Source organism: Salvelinus alpinus, chromosome 26, assembly GCF_045679555.1.
Source record: "Salvelinus alpinus chromosome 26, SLU_Salpinus.1, whole genome shotgun sequence".
NCBI classification, from domain to species: domain Eukaryota; kingdom Metazoa; phylum Chordata; class Actinopteri; order Salmoniformes; family Salmonidae; genus Salvelinus; species Salvelinus alpinus.
In genome coordinates this window covers 14,722,522-14,740,453 of record NC_092111.1, presented here as the reverse complement: position 1 = coordinate 14,740,453, position 17,932 = coordinate 14,722,522, and the positions used below count along the sequence as shown (strand labels likewise).

At 40.3% G+C, this 17,932-nt stretch overlaps 1 gene segment (V, D, J or C); it reads right to left on the bottom strand.

The window, feature by feature from the left end:
* Positions 1-1,233: 1,233 nt before the first annotated feature.
* On the bottom strand, positions 1,234-15,587 carry LOC139554317 (Ig kappa chain V region GOM-like). The segment is given in 4 exon segments: positions 1,234-1,436; positions 6,347-6,384; positions 14,580-14,883; positions 15,123-15,587. Coding segments are annotated over 4 exon segments (597 nt in total).
* Positions 15,588-17,932: the final 2,345 nt, after the last annotated feature.

The following is a 17,932-nucleotide window of genomic DNA, read 5'->3' as shown; positions in this document are numbered from 1 at the left end:
ATTCATTCTGAAATGGAAATGACACATTACAAAATGACACTTTGGTTTCCTTATCCTTTAAGCAGTCTATGGACAGGGTATGACAGCAGTCCATTCTTTATAAAGGTTAAATAAATAAAAGAAACAAATATTTGGTGATATTTCTCTGGCATTGTTTTCAAAAGCTGACGTTTTAGCATTTGTGGCAAAAATCCCATTCATCCTGGTACTGATATTAGCATTTTTACGCACATCATGTCCAAAAGGTATTTGAAATTGATTGTGAAGCTCAACAAAGTCATTATAGATTATTTGAACATGGATGCATGAAAAATGCTAATATTGGTAACAGGACTTGAATGGGATTTTTGCCACAAATTCTAAAACTTTAACATTTGGAAAGTGCCAGGCAAACTTAACCAAAGCATGAATTGATGTCATACCTTCTCCATAGCTTACGGGGTAAGGAAACCAATATGTTATTTTGTAATTTGGGTGAACTATCCATTTAAAGAGAGAGTTCACCCAAAATACAAAATTACATATTGGTGTCCTTACCCTGTAAGCAATCTATGGACAAGATGTGATTGACAGCAAGCCATGCATTGGTTTAGTTTCATGGCACTGTTTTCAAATGCTAATGTCTTTTATTAGTATTTTTCGTGCATCGTGTTCTAACAATTAGTATTTTTGAATCTGAAAGTGAATAGAGCCGAATATATTGATAAAAGTCACCTTGTCTGAGAGAGATTTACATGGTTATCAAAAAGTCCCGCCGGGGTAAACCTACACGAAACACAGCCCTTATTTTAAGTGTTTCTAAAATTCCCTATGGGAAAAATGAATGGTGGAAAAACGATTAGAACCATTTCCCTGTTTGACCGCTAGGTTTTATGGGTATTATAACACCTCCACTGTGGGGCTCTATACAGATCTCACACCTAGTGCAAAATGCAGATCCATCACTTTTGAATGTCAAGTAGAGAAGAAAGTCTTGCCCCATAACTGGTTGATCACCCCTGCAAGAGCTGTAACCTGGACAACAATGGAAAGCTCTGTGGGTGGGGGATGGGAAAGGTCCTATTAGAGTTCACTTTGACTTCATATTGAAGGGGAATACCTCAAAATTCTCCGTAACTCCATTTAGAATTGGCACTTTGTTGCCTCAGTTTCTTGTTAAAGGTAAATTCCACCCTTTTCAACATCAAATTCATCATTTCCAGCACTAACCCAACAGGTTTCTATGTTTTCTACTCAAAAAGATAGATGAAGATAAGTGTTTCTGATGACATCATCCGGAGACACTGATGAGGTGCTTCTGCTGCTGATGCTATCATTCAGCTTCCAGCTCAGCCTCCACTCTGAGGGGAAGCCCATGTTGGTCATGAGAGTGGCCTTCCCCTGCTGCAGCTCTGAACTGTAGGGTGACAGGACTGTCAGGGTGGGACAGATCTCACCTAAATTAAGGGAAGTTAGGGCGAGGGGAGTTGACTGATACAACAATAATGATGCAGCAGTTTTACATCTTAACTGTAAATGAAGGGTTTATTCCATCAGTAAGTTTCTGTTCCTCAAACAGTTTATCTTTGTTTCACCTGAAGTCTTTCAGTTTTACCTCTCTTTGAGTAGTTACTGAAGCATAACGACATACTTCACCTTTAGATGACTGAAAATACAGTGGCATGCGAAAGTATTCACCCCCCTGGCATTTTTCATATTTTGTTGCCTTACAACCTGGAACTAAATTTGATTTTTGGGGGGTTTGTATCATTTGATTTACACAACATGCCTACCACTTTGAAGGTGCAAAATATTTTTGGGTGTGAAACAAGCAAGAAATAAGACAAAAAAACTAAACTATTCACCCCCCAAAGTCAATACTTTGTAGAGCCACCTCTTGCAGCAATTACAGCTGCAAGTCTCTTGGGGTATGTCTCTATAAGCTTGGCACATCTAGCCACTGGGATTTTTGCCCGTTCTTCAAGGCAAAACTGCTCCAGATCCTTCAAGTTGGATGGGTTCTGCTGGTGTACAGCAATCTTTTAGTCATACCACAGATTCTCAATTGGATTGAGGTCTGGGCTTTAACTAGGCCATTCCAAGACATTTAAATGTTTCCCCTTAAACCACTCGAGTGTTACTTTAGCAGTATGCTTAGGATCATTGTCCTGCTGGAAGATGAACCTCCGTCCCAGTCTCAAATCTCTGGAAGACTGAAACAGGTTTCCCTCAAGAATTGCCCTGTATTTAGCGCCATCCATCATTCCTTCAATTCTGACCAGTTTCCCAGTCCCACCCGATGAAAAACATCCCCACAGCATGATGCTGCTGCCACCACCATGCTTCACTGTGGGGATGCTGTTCTCGGGGTAATGAGAGGTGTTGGGTTTGCGCCAGACATAGCGTTTTCCTTGATGGCCAAAAAGCTCAATTTTAGTCTTATCTGACCAGAGTAGTGGTGGTGCCCCTTGCTTAGTGGTGTTGCAGACACTGGGGCATTTCAGAGCAGGTGTATATATACACTGAGATCATGTGACAGATAATGTGACACTTAGATTGCACACAGGTGGACTTTATTCAAATAATTATGTGATTTCTGAAGGTAATTGGTTGCACCAGATCTTATTTAGGGGCTTCATAGCAAAGGGGGTGAATACACATACATATTTTTTAATGTAATGTTTTTAATTTCACTTCACCAATTTGGACTATTTTGTGTATGTCCATTACATGACATCCAAATAAAAATCCATTTAAATTACAGGTTGTAATGAAATAAAATAGGAAAAATGCCAAGGGGGTGAATACTTTTGCAAGGCACTGTACATTCAACTGTCATCAAAACTGAACTACATTTTATTTCTCCCCTTTTGGAATGTGATTTAATTCAGAATTAAAACGTTTAATTATTAGTTATATATAACTCAGCAAAAAAGAAACGTCCCTTCACGGTTTAACTGCATTTATTTTCAACAAACTTAACATGTGTAAATATTTGTATGAACATAACAAGATTCAACAACTGAGACACACTGAACAAGTTCCACAGACATGTGACTAACAGAAATTGAATAATGTATCCCTGAACAGGGGGGGGGGGGTCAAAATCAAAAGTAACAGTCAGTATCTGGTGTGGCCTCCTCATGGACTGCACCAGATTTGCCAGTTCTTGCTGTGAGATGTTACCCCACTCTTCCACCGAGGCACCTGCAAGTTCCCGGACAATTCTGGGGGGAATGGCCCTAACCCTCACCCTCCGATCCAACAGGTCCCAGATGTGCTCAATGGGATTGAGATCCGGGCTCTTCGCTGACCATGGCAGAATACTGACATTCCTGTCTTGCAGGAAATCACGCACAGAATGAGCAGCATGGCTGGTGGCATGTCATGCTGGAGGGTCATGTCAGGATGAGCCTGCAGGAAGGGTACACGTGAGGGAGGAGGATGTCTTCCCTGTAACTCAAAGCATTGAGATTGCCTGCAATGACAACAAGCTCAGTCTGATGATGCTGTGACACACCGCCCCAGACCATGACGGACCCTCCACCTCCAAATCGATCCCGCTCCATAGTACAGGCCTCGGTGTAACGCTTATTCCTTCAACGATAAACGCGAATCCGACCCTCACCCCTGGTGAGACAAAACCGCTACTCGTCAGTGAAGAGCAATTTTTGCCAGTTCTGTCTGGTCCAGTGATGGTGGGTTTGTGCCCATAGGTGACGTTGCTGCCGGTGATGTCTGGTGAGGACCTGCCTTACAACAGGCCTACAAGCCCTCAGTCCAGCCTCTCTCAGCCTATTGCGGACAGTCTGAGCGCTGATGGAGGGATTGTGCATTCCTGGTGTAACTCTGGTAGTTGTTGTTGCCATTCTGTACCTATCCCGCAGATGTGATGTTCGGATGTACCAATCCTGTGCAGGTGTTGTTACACGTGGTCTGCCACTGCGAGGACAATCAGCTGTCCATCCTGTCTCGCTGTAGCGCTGTCTTAGGCGTCTCACAGTACGGGCATTGCAATTTATTGCCCTGGCCACATCTGCAGTCCTCATGCCTCCTTGCAGCATGCCTAAGGCATGTTCATGCAGATGAGCAGGGACCCTGGGCATCTTTCTTTTGGTGTTTTTCAGAGTCAGTTGAAAGGCCTCTTTAGTGTCCTTAGTTTTCATAACTGTGACCTTTAATTGCCTACCGTCTGTAAGCTGTTAGTGTCTTAACGACCGTTCCATAGGTGCATGTTCATTAATTGTTTATGGTTCATTGAACAAGCATGGGAAACAGTGTTAGACTCTTTACAATGAAGATCTGTGAAGTTATTTGGATTTTTACAAATTATCTTTGAAAGACAGGGTCCTGAAAAAGGGATATTTATTTTTGAGCTGAGTTCATATATATATATATATATACACACACACACACAGTTGAAGTTGGAAGTTTACATACACTTAGGTTGGAGTCATTAAAACTAGTTTTTCAACCACTCCACAAATGTCTTGTTAACAAACTGTAGTTTTTGCAAGTTGGTTAGTACATCTACTTTGTGCATCACACAAATAATTTTTCCAACAATTGTTTACAGACAGATTATTTCACAAATAATTCACTGTATCACAATTCCAGTGGGTCAGAAGTTTACATACACTAAGTTGACTGTGCCTTTAAACAGCTCGAAAAATTCCAGATAATGATTTCATGAGTTTAGATAGGCTAATTGACATCATTTGAGTCAATTGGAGGTGTACCTGTGGATGTATTTCAAGGCCTACCTTCAAACTCAGTGCCTCTTTGCTTGACATCATGAGAAAATCTAAAGAAATTAGCCAATATTTCAGATTTTGAGCAAATATCTTTTTTGTAGACCTCCACAAGTCTGGTTCATCCTTAGGAGCAATTTCCAAACGCCTGAAAGTACCACGTTCATCTGTACAAACAATAGTACGCATGTATAAACACCATGGGACCATGCAGCCGTCATACTGCTCAGGAAGGAGATGCGTTCTGTCCTAGAGATGAACGTACTTTGGTGCGAGAAGTGCAAATCAATCCCAGAACAACAGCAAAGGACCTTGTGAAGATGCTGGAGGAAACAGGTACAAAAGTATCTATATCCACAGTAAAACAAGTCCTATATTGATATAACCTGAAAGGCTGCTCAGCAAGGAAGAAGCCACTGCTCCAAAACTGCCATTAAAAGCCAGACTACGGTTTGCAACTGAACATGGGAACAAAGTTCGTACCTTTTGGAGAAATGTTCTCTGATCTGATGAAACATAAATGGCCATAATGGCCATGAAGACCATCGTTATGTTTGGAGGAAAAAGGGGGATGCTTGCAAGCCGAAGAACACCATCCCAACCGTGAGGCACGAGGGTGGCAGCATTATGTTGTGGGGGTGCTTTGCTGCAGGAGGGACTGGTGCAGTTCACAAAATAGATCGTATCACGAGGAAGGAACATTATGTGGATATATTGAAGCAACATCTCAAGACATCAGTCAGGAAGTTCAAGCTTGGTCGCAAATGGGTCTTCCAAACGGACAATGACCCCAAGCATACTTCCAAAGTTGTGGCAAAATGGCTTAAGGACAACAAAGTCAAGGTATTGGAGTGGCCATCACAAAGCCCTGACCTCAATCCTATAGAAAATGTGTGGGCAGAACTGAAAAAGCATTTGCGAGCAAGGGGGCCAACAAACCTGACTCAGTTACACCAGCTCTGTCAGGAGGAATGGGCCAAAATTCACCCAACTTATTATGGACGCTTGTGGAAGGCTACCAGAAACGTTTGACCCAAGTTAAACAATTTAAAGGCAATGCTACCAAATACTAATTGAGTGTATTGTAACTTCTGACCCACTGGGAATGTGATGAAAGAAATGAAAGCTGAAATCAATCCCTACTATCATTCTGTCATTTCACATTCTTAAAACAAAGTGGTGATACTAACTGACCTACGACAGGGAATTTTTACAAGGATTAAAAAAACCTGAGATTAAATGTATTTGGCTAAGGTGTATGTAAACTTCCGACTTCAACTGTATAAATATATATACACAGTACCAGTCAAAAGTTTGGAAACACCTACTCATTCCAGAGTTTTTATTTATTTGTAATATTTTCTACATTGTAGAATTATAAGGAAGACATCAAAACTATGAAATAACACATATAAAATCATGTATAACCAAAAACTATAGAATGCATTTTTTCCCTTGTCTTGCGAGATCATAGATGCATCTGCAAACGCAGAAACTCTTTCAATCAACAAGAAAATTAGAAAGAACACCTTCATGATCGATATTCCAAAAGGTTGAAAGTGTCAAAATGGTCAGAACAAATGATCCAATTAGAAATAAGATGTGGATGATCTTACTTCCAAAATCCAGTCTGGTGCCTCCACCAAAAGTGTAACACAGTGATACAATCTCATTCAGCAGCCGTAAAACCCCCTAACACTATAGAGACACGACTCTCGCTCTTTGAAAAGCTACATTTAGCCAAACCAGTCAGATCTCAACAATAACAGCTCACCGAATGCTGCTTTACAACTGATGCCCTCTGCTGGTATGAAACTCCAGTAGACTGGACACATTCATGTTTGCTGTTGAACTTTCAACATTACGAAAGTGCTATGTTGATATCTGTCACATATTGTATTTTATTTTGGAACGATATCGATTCAATGAATATCAGTTCCAACTCACTTGAGCAAATCAAATCATCAACAGGAGCTTACATGTGATACTTTAAGGAGGGAATCCACGTCCTTATGACGTTTTCTGCATAAAGAGATACATCTTGTCTGTATACATATGTTTTTTGTTACGATTTTTAGACAACACATGAAAGATGGTGGTCAAAGACGTTGTTGTCGTGGGTTTCTGTGGTCAGGATGGACAGCTCACAGGGCTGTAAACACTCCCAGAACGATAAAGCATGTGCTGCCAATGCAAAATGTCTCTCTATGGAAATATTTGTCCTGGGCAAAGCATGACACTGTCATTAAGAAAAGTTCTTTAATCCACTTCCATGTGTTGTCTGAAAGTTATTTGCAAAAACGCATTTATGCTAACACATTCCCTCATTGCTGTATTAAGCTCTAGTTGATGAGTTGATCTATCCAAGTCTTAACTGATGTTACTATATGTGCTATGGTCCCCATGATGAAATAGTATGATTATATGACACAATATGATTTGCTATATTAACTGTTTCATACTGTTGATAGTTCAATGGGGAATGTGAATGTGTCCAATCTTCTGGAGTTCCAGAGTGTACCAGTAGGGGGTATCAGTTCCATGTCTCTGTTATCATTCCCCTCTGTGTCTGTCTGGAGGTTCTTGTGCAGCCAGTCAATCAGACTTTATCACTGTGGTTGACTTTCGGTGGAGGGACCAAACTGAGTGTTGGCAGTAAGTATTCAGTTCTAGATCTTGACCTCTGATATCAACGTCACAATTCATTTTCTTAACGGTATTACAACTCCCTCAAATAGAAAGTCGAAATGTAGGCTCCATTTATTTTTGGAGAATTTGTGTTGCCTTTATTTACCTTTAGAATAGTACACTTAAAAATCAAATGTATATTAAAGATGTAATATATCAAACGGTGCGTTCATTTCAAACACGGTTATTGTTGAACTCAGAGTGGTTTGGCTAAATGTATCTTTTCAAAGAGCTAGAGCTGTCTCTACAGTGAGAGGTTGTTTTTGTACGGCCGCTGAATGACATTGTATCACTGTGGTATACTTTTGGTGGAGGCACTAGGCTGGATCTTGGAAGTACAGTGCATTCGGAAAGTATTTAGACCCCTTGACTCTTTCCACATTTTGTTGTGTTACAGCCTTATTCAAAAATGTATTAAATTGTTTTTTTTTTATCATCAATCTACGCACTACTGAAAAAGCAAAAACTGTTTTTATACATTTTTGCAAATGTATAAAAAAACACAAAAAAACATCACATTTACGTAAGTATTCAGACACTTTACTCAGTACTTTGTTGAAGCACCTTTGGCAGCGATTACAGCCTTGAGTCTTCTTGGGTATGTCACTACAAGCTTGGCACACCTGTATTTGGGGAGTTTCTCCCATTCTTCTCTGCAGATCCTCTCAAGCGCTGTCAGGTTGGATGGGGAGCATCGCTGCACAGTTATTTTCAGGTCTCTCCAGAGATGTTTGATTGGGTTCAAGTCCGGGCTCTGTCTGGGTCACACAAGGACATTCAGACACTTGTCCCGAAGCCACCCCTGCATTGACTTGGCTGTGTGCTTAGGGTCGTTGTCCTCTTGGAAGGTGAACCTTCGTCCCCAGTCTGAGGTCCTGAGTGCTCTGGAGCAGGTTTTCATCAAGGATCTCTCTGTACTTTGTTCCGTTCATCTTCCCCTCGATCCTGACTTGTCTTCCAGTCCCTGGCACTGAAAAAGATCCCCACTGCATGATGCTGCCACAATCATGCTTCTCCGTAGGGATGGTGCCAGGTTTCTTCCAGACGTGACGCTTGGCATTCAGGCTAAAGAGTTCAATCTTGGTTTCATCAGACCAGAGAATCTTGTTTCTCATGGTCTGAGAGTCCTTTAGATGTCATGTGCTTTTTACTGAGGAGTGGCTTCCGTCTGGCCACTCTACCATAAAGGCCTGATTGGTGGAGTGCTGCGGAGATGGTTGTCCTATCTCCACAGAGGAACTCTGGAGCTCTGTCAGAGTGACCATCGTGTTCTTGGTCACCTCCTTGAGGAAGGTCCTTCTCCCCTGATTGCTCAGTTTGGCAGGGTGGCCAGCTCAAGGAAGAGTGTTGGTGTTTCAAAACTTTGTCCATTTAAGAATGATGGAGGCCACTGTGTTCTTGGGGACCTTCAATGCTGCATAATTTTATGGGTACCTTTCCCCAGATCTGTGCCTCGACACAGTCCTGTCTCGGAGCTCTACGGACAATTCCTTCAACCTCATGGCTTGGTTTTTGCTCTGACATGAACTGTCAACTGTAAGACTTTATATAGACAGGTGTGTACCTTTCCAAATCATGTCCAATCATTTAAATTCACCACAGGGGGACTCCAATCAAGTTGTAGAAACATCTCAAGGATGATCAATGGAAACAGAATGCACCTGAGCTCAATTTCGAGTCTCATAGCAAACGGTCTGAATACTTATGTAAGCAAGCTATTTCTGTTTTTAATATTTAATACATTTGCTGAATATCTAAAAACCTGTCTTCTAGGTGACGTTCGCCCAATCCTGACAGTCCTGCCCCCCTCCAGTGTGGAGCTGCGGCAGGGGAAGGACTCTCTCAAGAGCTCCCGAGTGGCGCAGCGGTCTAAGGCACTGCATCTCATTGCAAGATGTATCACTACAGTCCCTGGTTCTAATCCAGGCTATATCACATCTGGCCATGATTGGGAGTCCCATAGGGCGGCGCACAATTGGTCCAGCGGCGTCCGGGTTTGGCCTGGGGTAGGCCATTATTGTAAATAAGAATCTGTTCTTAACTGACTTACCTAGATCAATAAAGGTTACATGTGCCTGGCCAACAAATTGTACAGATTCTGTTGATGTTTAAAGCTGTTTGATCTTTTTCAAAAGCCAAAGTCAAACTGCTGCCACTTGACTAGAGAACAGCATCATCCACATAAAAATGTACATCAGCTGTCTCAATATGTCTCCCAGTGTTGTTGATATAGATAATAAACAACAGAGGACCTCAAATTGATCCTTGAGGCACACCCGAGCACAACTCTACAGTGTCTGACTTACAACCATCTGCCTTAACACACTGGGTTTGATTTGACAGGTAGCACAGACCACTCAAGAGCATGACCAGTAATCCCAACACACGTAAATCTCTGCACCAAGACAGTATGGTCCACAGTGTCAAACGCCTTTGACAAGTGTATGAATACAAATACGCAATGCAGCTTCCTATCCAGGGCACAGTGAACATCATTCAAAACCTTCAAATGTGCTGTGACAGTGCTGTGGCCAGACCTGAAACCTGATTGCACACCACTCAAAACATTGTTTTCCTGGAGATAGGCCTTAAGCTGCTTATTGACTAGGGACTCCAATACCTTTGCCCGAATAGACAATTTAGATATGGGCCGATAGTTATTCAGTAAAGTGGGATCACATCATTTCAAAAGAAGTAGGACAAATGATGATTTCTCACAATCTGGAGATTTCATTACATTCTAGAGTGAGGTTCAAGATGCATGTTAAATGAGGGGAGCAGCTAATTGTAGGGGGTCTAGATTATCAGGGCCAGGGGATTTTCTTTTTTTTCAATCAATTGCTTTCAGGGTTCTACGCACCTCTGAGACAGTGCTTGGGAGTGTCAGGTAATTTCACAGGGGCTCATGTTGATCGTTAACCCTATCAAATAATCTGCCTGCATCAAGAAAATGTTGATTAAAAGAGTTCAGAATAGAGGTTCTCTCAGTTACCACCTGTTAGTCAACCATCCGTTGTTTAGAGAGCTGTGCATTTTTTGGGCACTCTTAACCTTTTTTGAAGGATTATTCTGATTATCAGCAGTAGATTTGAGGTAGTGGTCTGCTTTCAGGTTATAGGCACACCCTGAATCTGAAGGCATTTAAAAGCCATACAATCAACTGAGTCAGACCTTCTTGCTTTAGCCTACATAGCAATCCTTATGATTTCAGCTAGTTCATTTGAGAACCAAGAGTTGTCTCTGCCCTTAATTCTGTATTGTTTGAAAGGGGCATGCTTGTTGCACACATCCTGGAAGGCTTTATGGAAGTAAAGAAAAGCTAATTCAACATCAGGGAGGAATTCAACTCAATTCCAGGCAATGTTAAAAACATAATGTAACAAGCTCTGAGTATCAAACTGCTTCCATTTTCTTTTCATGGTGATACGTGGAGATAATGTTGTTTAGGAATTTTACCATCCCTTACACAGGCCACAGCGCAGTAATTTAAAAAATTGTTTTATTTGATTTTTGACCTTTATTTAACTTGGCAAGTAATCACTTATATGATTTGCAAAAACACCAGAAGCATTAAAACGATGTGGAGTGTTAGTTAAAATAAGATCGATCAAAGAGGATTTTAGAGGACACTTTGCATTCAACCTTATTACATTGTTTACAATCTGAGTAAGAGTGTAGGTATTACATAGATTATTGAGTTGATCAGAGTTGGTTGTCAGCAAATCTAGGTTCAGGTTACCCATAAGCACAAGTTCAAATTTGACATTCTGTGATAATAATTTTAAAAAAACAATCCAGAGAGCCAGCAATAACAGATGGGGGTCTATAATTACAGGATTCAAGGATGCGCAGAGATTTATATTCAAAGACAGATATTCAAATTGCTTGGGTTCGGTAACAGAAGTCAGAATGGTTGATAAAAACATGTATTTTATGCATACAGCAACACCACACCCTTAGATTTGCGATCTGACCGAAAAACATTGTGAACATCAATGCCAATGTCTTTGTCAGTGATAGATGTTTTGGAGCTAGGTTACAGAAAGCATAAATGCATCCGGGGTCTGCGGTTTTTATCCACTCATTGGTCTTTATCATGGTACTAATAATGAAGCCATGTGCTCTAAACTCCCTGGTCTTTATCATGGTACTAATAATGAAGCCATGTGCTCTAAACTCACTGGTCATTTATCATGGTACTAATAATGAAGCCATGTGACTCTACAACTCACTGGTGCATTTATCATGGTACTAATAATGAAGCCATGTGCTCTAAACTCCCTGGTCTTTATCATGGTACTAATAATGAAGCCATGTGCTCTAAACTCACTGGTCTTTATCATGGTACTAATAATGAAGCCATGTGCTCTAAACTCCCTGGTCTTTATCATGGTACTAATAATGAAGCCATGTGCTCTAAACTCACTGGTCTTTATCATGGTACTAATAATGAAGCCATGTGCTCTAAACTCACTGGTCTTTATCATGGTACTAATAATGAAGCCATGTGCTCTAAACTCACTGGTCTTTATCATGGTACTAATAATGAAGCCATGTGCTCTAAACTCATTGGTCTTTGATCATGGTACTAAGTAATGAAGCCATGTGCTCTAAACTCACTGGTCTTTAGTCATGGTACTAATAATGACGCCAGATGTGCTCTAAACTCACTGGTCTTTATCATGGTACTAATAATGAAGCCATGTGCTCTAAACTCACTGGTCTTTATCATGGTACTAATAATGAAGCCATGTGCTCTAAACTCACTGGTCTTTATCATGGTACTAATAATGAAGCCATGTGCTCTAAACTCCCTGGATGCTTTATCATGGTACTAATAATGGAAGCCATGTGCTCTAGAACTCACTGGTCTTTATCATGGTGACTAATAATGAAGCCATGTGCTCTAAACTCACTGGTCTTTATCATGGTACTAATAATGAAGCCATGTGCTCTAAACTGCACTGGTCTTTATCATGGTACTAGATAATGAAGCCATGTGCTCTAAACTGCGACTGGTCTGTTATCCATGGTACTGAATAATGAAGCCATGTGCTCTAAACTCACTGGTCTTGTATCACTGGTACTAATAATGAAGCCATGTGCTCTAAACTCCCTGGTCTTTATCATGGTACTAATAATGAAGCCATGTGCTCTAAACTCACTGGTCTTTATCATGGTACTAATAATGAAGCCATGTGCTCTAAACTCACTGGTCTTTATCATGGTACTAATAATGAAGCCATGTGCTCTAAACTCACTGGTCTTTATCATGGTACTAATAATGAAGCCATGTGCTCTAAACTCACTGGTCTTTATCATGGTACTAATAATGAAGCCATGTGCTCTAAACTCACTGGTCTTTATCATGGTACTAATAATGAAGCCATGTGCTCTAAACTCACTGGTCTTTATCATGGTACTAATAATGAAGCCATGTGCTCTAAACTCACTGGTCTTTATCATGGTACTAATAATGAAGCCATGTGCTCTAAACTCACTGGTCTTTATCATGGTACTAATAATGAAGCCATGTGCTCTAAACTCCCTGGTCTTTATCATGGTACTAATAATGAAGCCATGTGCTCTAAACTCACTGGTCTTTATCATGGTACTAATACTGAAGCCATGTGCTCTAAACTCCCTGGTCTTTATCATGGTACTAATAATGAAGCCATGTGCTCTAAACTCACTGGTCTTTATCATGGTACTAATAATGAAGCCATGTGCTCTAAACTCACTGGTCTTTATCATGGTACTAATAATGAAGCCATGTGCTCTAAACTCACTGGTCTTTATCATGGTACTAATAATGAAGCCATGTGCTCTAAACTCACTGGTCTTTATCATGGTACTAATAATGAAGCCATGTGCTCTAAACTCCCTGGTCTTTATCATGGTACTAATAATGAAGCCATGTGCTCTAAACTCCCTGGTCTTTATCATGGTACTAATAACTGACAGCCATGTGCTCTAAACTCCCTGGTCTTTATCATGGTACTAATAATGAAGCCATGTGCTCTAAACTCCCTGGTCTTTATCATGGTACTAATACTGAAGCCATGTGCTCTAAACTCCCTGGTCTTTATCATGGTACTAATACTGAAGCCATGTGCTCTAAACTCCCTGGTCTTTATCATGGTACTAATACTGAAGCCATGTGCTCTAAACTCCCTGGTCTTTATCATGGTACTAATACTGAAGCCATGTGCTCTAAACTCCCTGGTCTTTATCATGGTACTACTACTGAAGCCATGTGCTGTAAAATCATTGGTCTTTGTGATGTTACCAGAGCCATTTATTTAGAGAGTTAGACATTGAGGTTTCTGCTAACTCTCTAAATATACGGCTCTGGATGTTACCAATACTGAAGCCATGTGCTCAAAACTCAATGGAACTCTCTGTTAACAGGTGAACATCTGGCCATGGTACTGCTCTATTCTGGGAAAAACTTTCAAGACTGTGGCAGTTGTGTGTCTGACTAAAGAACTGAACATGGGCTGGGGAAGCAGACTTTACACTTAAAAAAAAGTTTTCCAAAATTAATCTTCAACTGTCCCCGTTGGATAACCTTTTTTGGTTCCATTTAGAACCCTCTGTGTATACAGTATACAGTATGTAAACTACATTTATTTGTGACATATATGTAGAATAATGATATCAAAGTGGTACTTCTTGAATGGAATCGATATGACTGTATTCACTTTCAGAGTTGGGGGGTATAGAAGTTGAGCAGGGCATGAATATTTTGGAAGATGGGTTTGGACAGGTTCCACATTCATTCTGTTGTGTACTGAAACGGGTGCTCCTTATAATAAGAAAAAATATATATTAAAAAAATATATATATAAACCTTTTCTGAATTTTGTTCAACATGTCCTTTGAAAGAAAGCATTTTCTACAGTTCTGTATTATTACTGGTCCCAGTATGTTTACAAAGATTTTTTCAGAATATATTGAGAGATACTGTATGGACAGTATCATAGTCTATAGACAAGTCTAGCCAATAAGCTACATTATTGTATTGTAGAGTCATATTGTGAAGAATTGGTGTTTAGAATACTTTAGAATACAGGAGACTCTGTAGCTCTGCAGCTGTTGAGTCAGAGCAGTTCCTCTTTAGTTTAAGGTTTTTGTACGACGATCTAACACTGTGTGAATGGATAACTGGCACCCTGCTGACAGTAGTAATCTGCTGCATCTTCAGCCTTGACTCCACTGATGGTCAGAGTGTAATGAGTTAATGAACTACCAGATCCACTCCCACTGAAACGACCTGGAATCCCAGACTGACGGGCTGTACCAGAATAAACCAGGAGTTTAGGAGCTTCTCCAGGTTTCTGCAGGTACCAGTGGAGACTATTACCAGTACTTGAACTGGCTGTACAGCTGATAGAGACAGACTCTCCTGGACTAACAGACTGAGATTTAGGAGACTGAGTCAGAATTATATCTGCTGATGATTCTGAAAGATAAAACAAAAGTGAAGAAGGAATGATTAATAAGGTTATCACAACAAATAGACATTGCAAATATTCCACATTCTATCATGAAACATGATAAAACCAGATGATTCATTTAAACCAGATGAGTTAAAACCAGATGATTTGTTTTTATTATTATCTTCAATATTCACAAATTAAGTTTAATTCTGAAGCGAAATCAGCCAAATCCTGAATCAAAGTTGGTCGAAGTGTCTCTCACCCTGAACAAGGAGCCCCAGTGTCCCCAACAGTAGAATCAGTGACATCATCATTGTGCTGCGTGTCAGTGGCTCTGAAATGAGTGAACGGTCACTGATCAACACTGGGGTTTTAAAAGTATGTGGAGCAATGAGGCAGGACAGCTATGCTATGTATTTTATGCAAATACACGCACCGCGCACGCGCACACACACAGATAAATGAAGTCAGCGGTTTCCAAAGGTAGGCCTGCTGTATATCACATTTGAGAATACAAAAATCATAAACCACACATTATAACAACTATATCTTAAATGAGGACTAGTTTGACCCGCCTACACAGTGGTTTATGTCCCTCAACAGTGGTTGTCAGTCCCAGGAGAAGGTAAATGAAGCTGAACAGTAGAGTTGCTGCTTCTGCAGTGCTTTCACAAAGTATTCACACCCCTTGACTTTTTCCACATTTTGTTGTGTTATACGTTGGGATTAAAATGGATTTCTAATTCTAACATGTGTTAAAAGAAATACATAAGTATTCAACCCTCTGAGTCAATACGTGTTAGAATCACCTTTGGCAGTGATTACAGCTGTGAGTCTTTCTGGGTAAGTCTCTAAGAGCTTTGCACACCTGGATTGTACAATATTTGCACATTCAATTTTTTTTAAATTCTTCAAGCTCTGTTAAATTTATTATTTATCATTGCTAGACAGCCATTTTCAAGTCTTGCCATAGATTTTCAAGCCTATTTAAGTAGAATATTTAACTAGGCCACTCAGGAACATTGAATGTCGTCTTTATAAGAAACTCCAATGTATATTTGACCTTTTATTTTCGGTTATTGTCCTGCTGAAAGGCGAATTTGCCTCCCAGTGTCTGGTGGAAAGCAGAGGACATGAACATTATGGGTTTCCCCTGGGTCAAACACTTTCTTACAATTAGCTAGTAATGTCTCTGTACTACAGAATGTATCAGATTGTTGGGTTTGTGGATTGTTACCAGACAGTGCTGAGACTATGCCATTACTAGCTATACCCCTCGGATCTTATGAAATATTGATGTGGACCAAAGCAGTAAATCTTACAGACACAGAGTTTGATTGGGTAGAGGACAAGGTGTTTTATATCAGAAGATTTGATTTTAATAATCCCACTTCTCTGCCCAAGCAACCCGTCACCATGGCTTACTCTCCCCCAGGTTATTTGTGTAATATAGCAAATGGAACCGGTCTCCAGTTGGGGGAAAGTCAATGTAAGTATAACCTTTCTGTCTACAATAACATAACCCTGCCTTTACTGTTGAGAAATGGAACATTCCACACTAACATGTCGTTGGGAATACGTTATCAACTCAAGAATCACAATGTGTATACTTAACCTACTTCCTCAGTAAGTGGAACTACATTACAGCTACAGCACCAGTCAAAAGTTTGCACACACCTACTCATTCAAGGGTTTTTCTTTATTTTTACTATTCTCTACATTGTAGAACAATAGTGAAGACATCAAAACTATGAAATAACACATAAGGAATAATGTAGTGACCAAAAAAGTGTTAAACAAATCAAAATATATCTGATGCAGCACTCCATCACTCTCCTTGGTCAAATAGTCCTTACACAGCCTGGAGGTGTGTTGGGTCATTGTCCTGTTGGAAAACAAATGATAGGATGCGCAAACCAGATGGGATGGCGTATCGCTGCAGAATGTTGTTGTAGCCATGCTGGTTAAGTGTGCCTTGAATTCTAAATAAATCACAGACAGTGTCACCAGCAAACCACCCCCACACTATCACACCACCTCCTCCATGCTTCACGGTGGGAAACATACATGCGGAGATCATTCGTTCACCTACTCTGCGTCTCACAATGACACAGCAGTTGGAACCAAACATCTCAAATTTGGACTCATCAGACCAAAGAACAGACTTCCAACTGTCTAATGTCCATTGCTCGTGTTTCTTGGCCCAAGCAAGTATCTTCTTATTGGTGTCCTTTAGTAGTGGTTCCTTTGCAGCAATTCGCCCATGAAGGCCTGATTCACGCAGTCTCATCTGAACAGTTGATGTTGAGATGTATCTGTTGCTTGAACTTTGTGAAGCATTTATTTGGTCTGCAATTTCTGAGGCTGGTTACTCTAATGAACTTATCCTCTGCAGCAGAGGTAACTCTGGGTCTTCCATTCCTGTGGCGGTCCTTATGATAGCCAGTTTCATCATAGTGCTTGATGGTTTTTGTGACTGCACTTGAAGAAACGTTCAAATTTCTTGAAATTTTCCGGATTTACTAACCTTCATGACTTAAAGTAATGATGGACTGTCGTTTCTCTTTGCATATTTGAGTTGTTCTTGCAGTAATATGGACTTGGTCTTTTACCAAAAATTCATATTTTCTGTATACCACCCCTACCTTGTCACAACACATTTGATTGGCTCAAACGCATTAAGAAGGAAAGAAATTCCACAAATTCCACAAATTAACTTTTAACAAGGCACAACTGTTAACTGAAATGCATTCCAGGTGACTACCTCATGAAGCTGGTTGAGAGAATGCTAAGAGTGTGCAAAGCTGTCATCAAGGCACAGGGTGGCTACTTTGAAGAATCTCAAATATAAAATATATTTTGATTTGTTTAACACTTTTTTGGTTACTACATGATTCCATATGTGTTATTTCATAGTTTTGATGTCTTCCCTATTATTATACAATGTAGAAAATAGTAAAAAATTAAGAAAAACCCTGGAATGAGTTGGTGTGTCCAAACTTTTGACTGGTACTGTACATGTGGGTGTGCAAGTTGTATTTTCCCCACTGGATCAGTACCTTCAGCGGTACA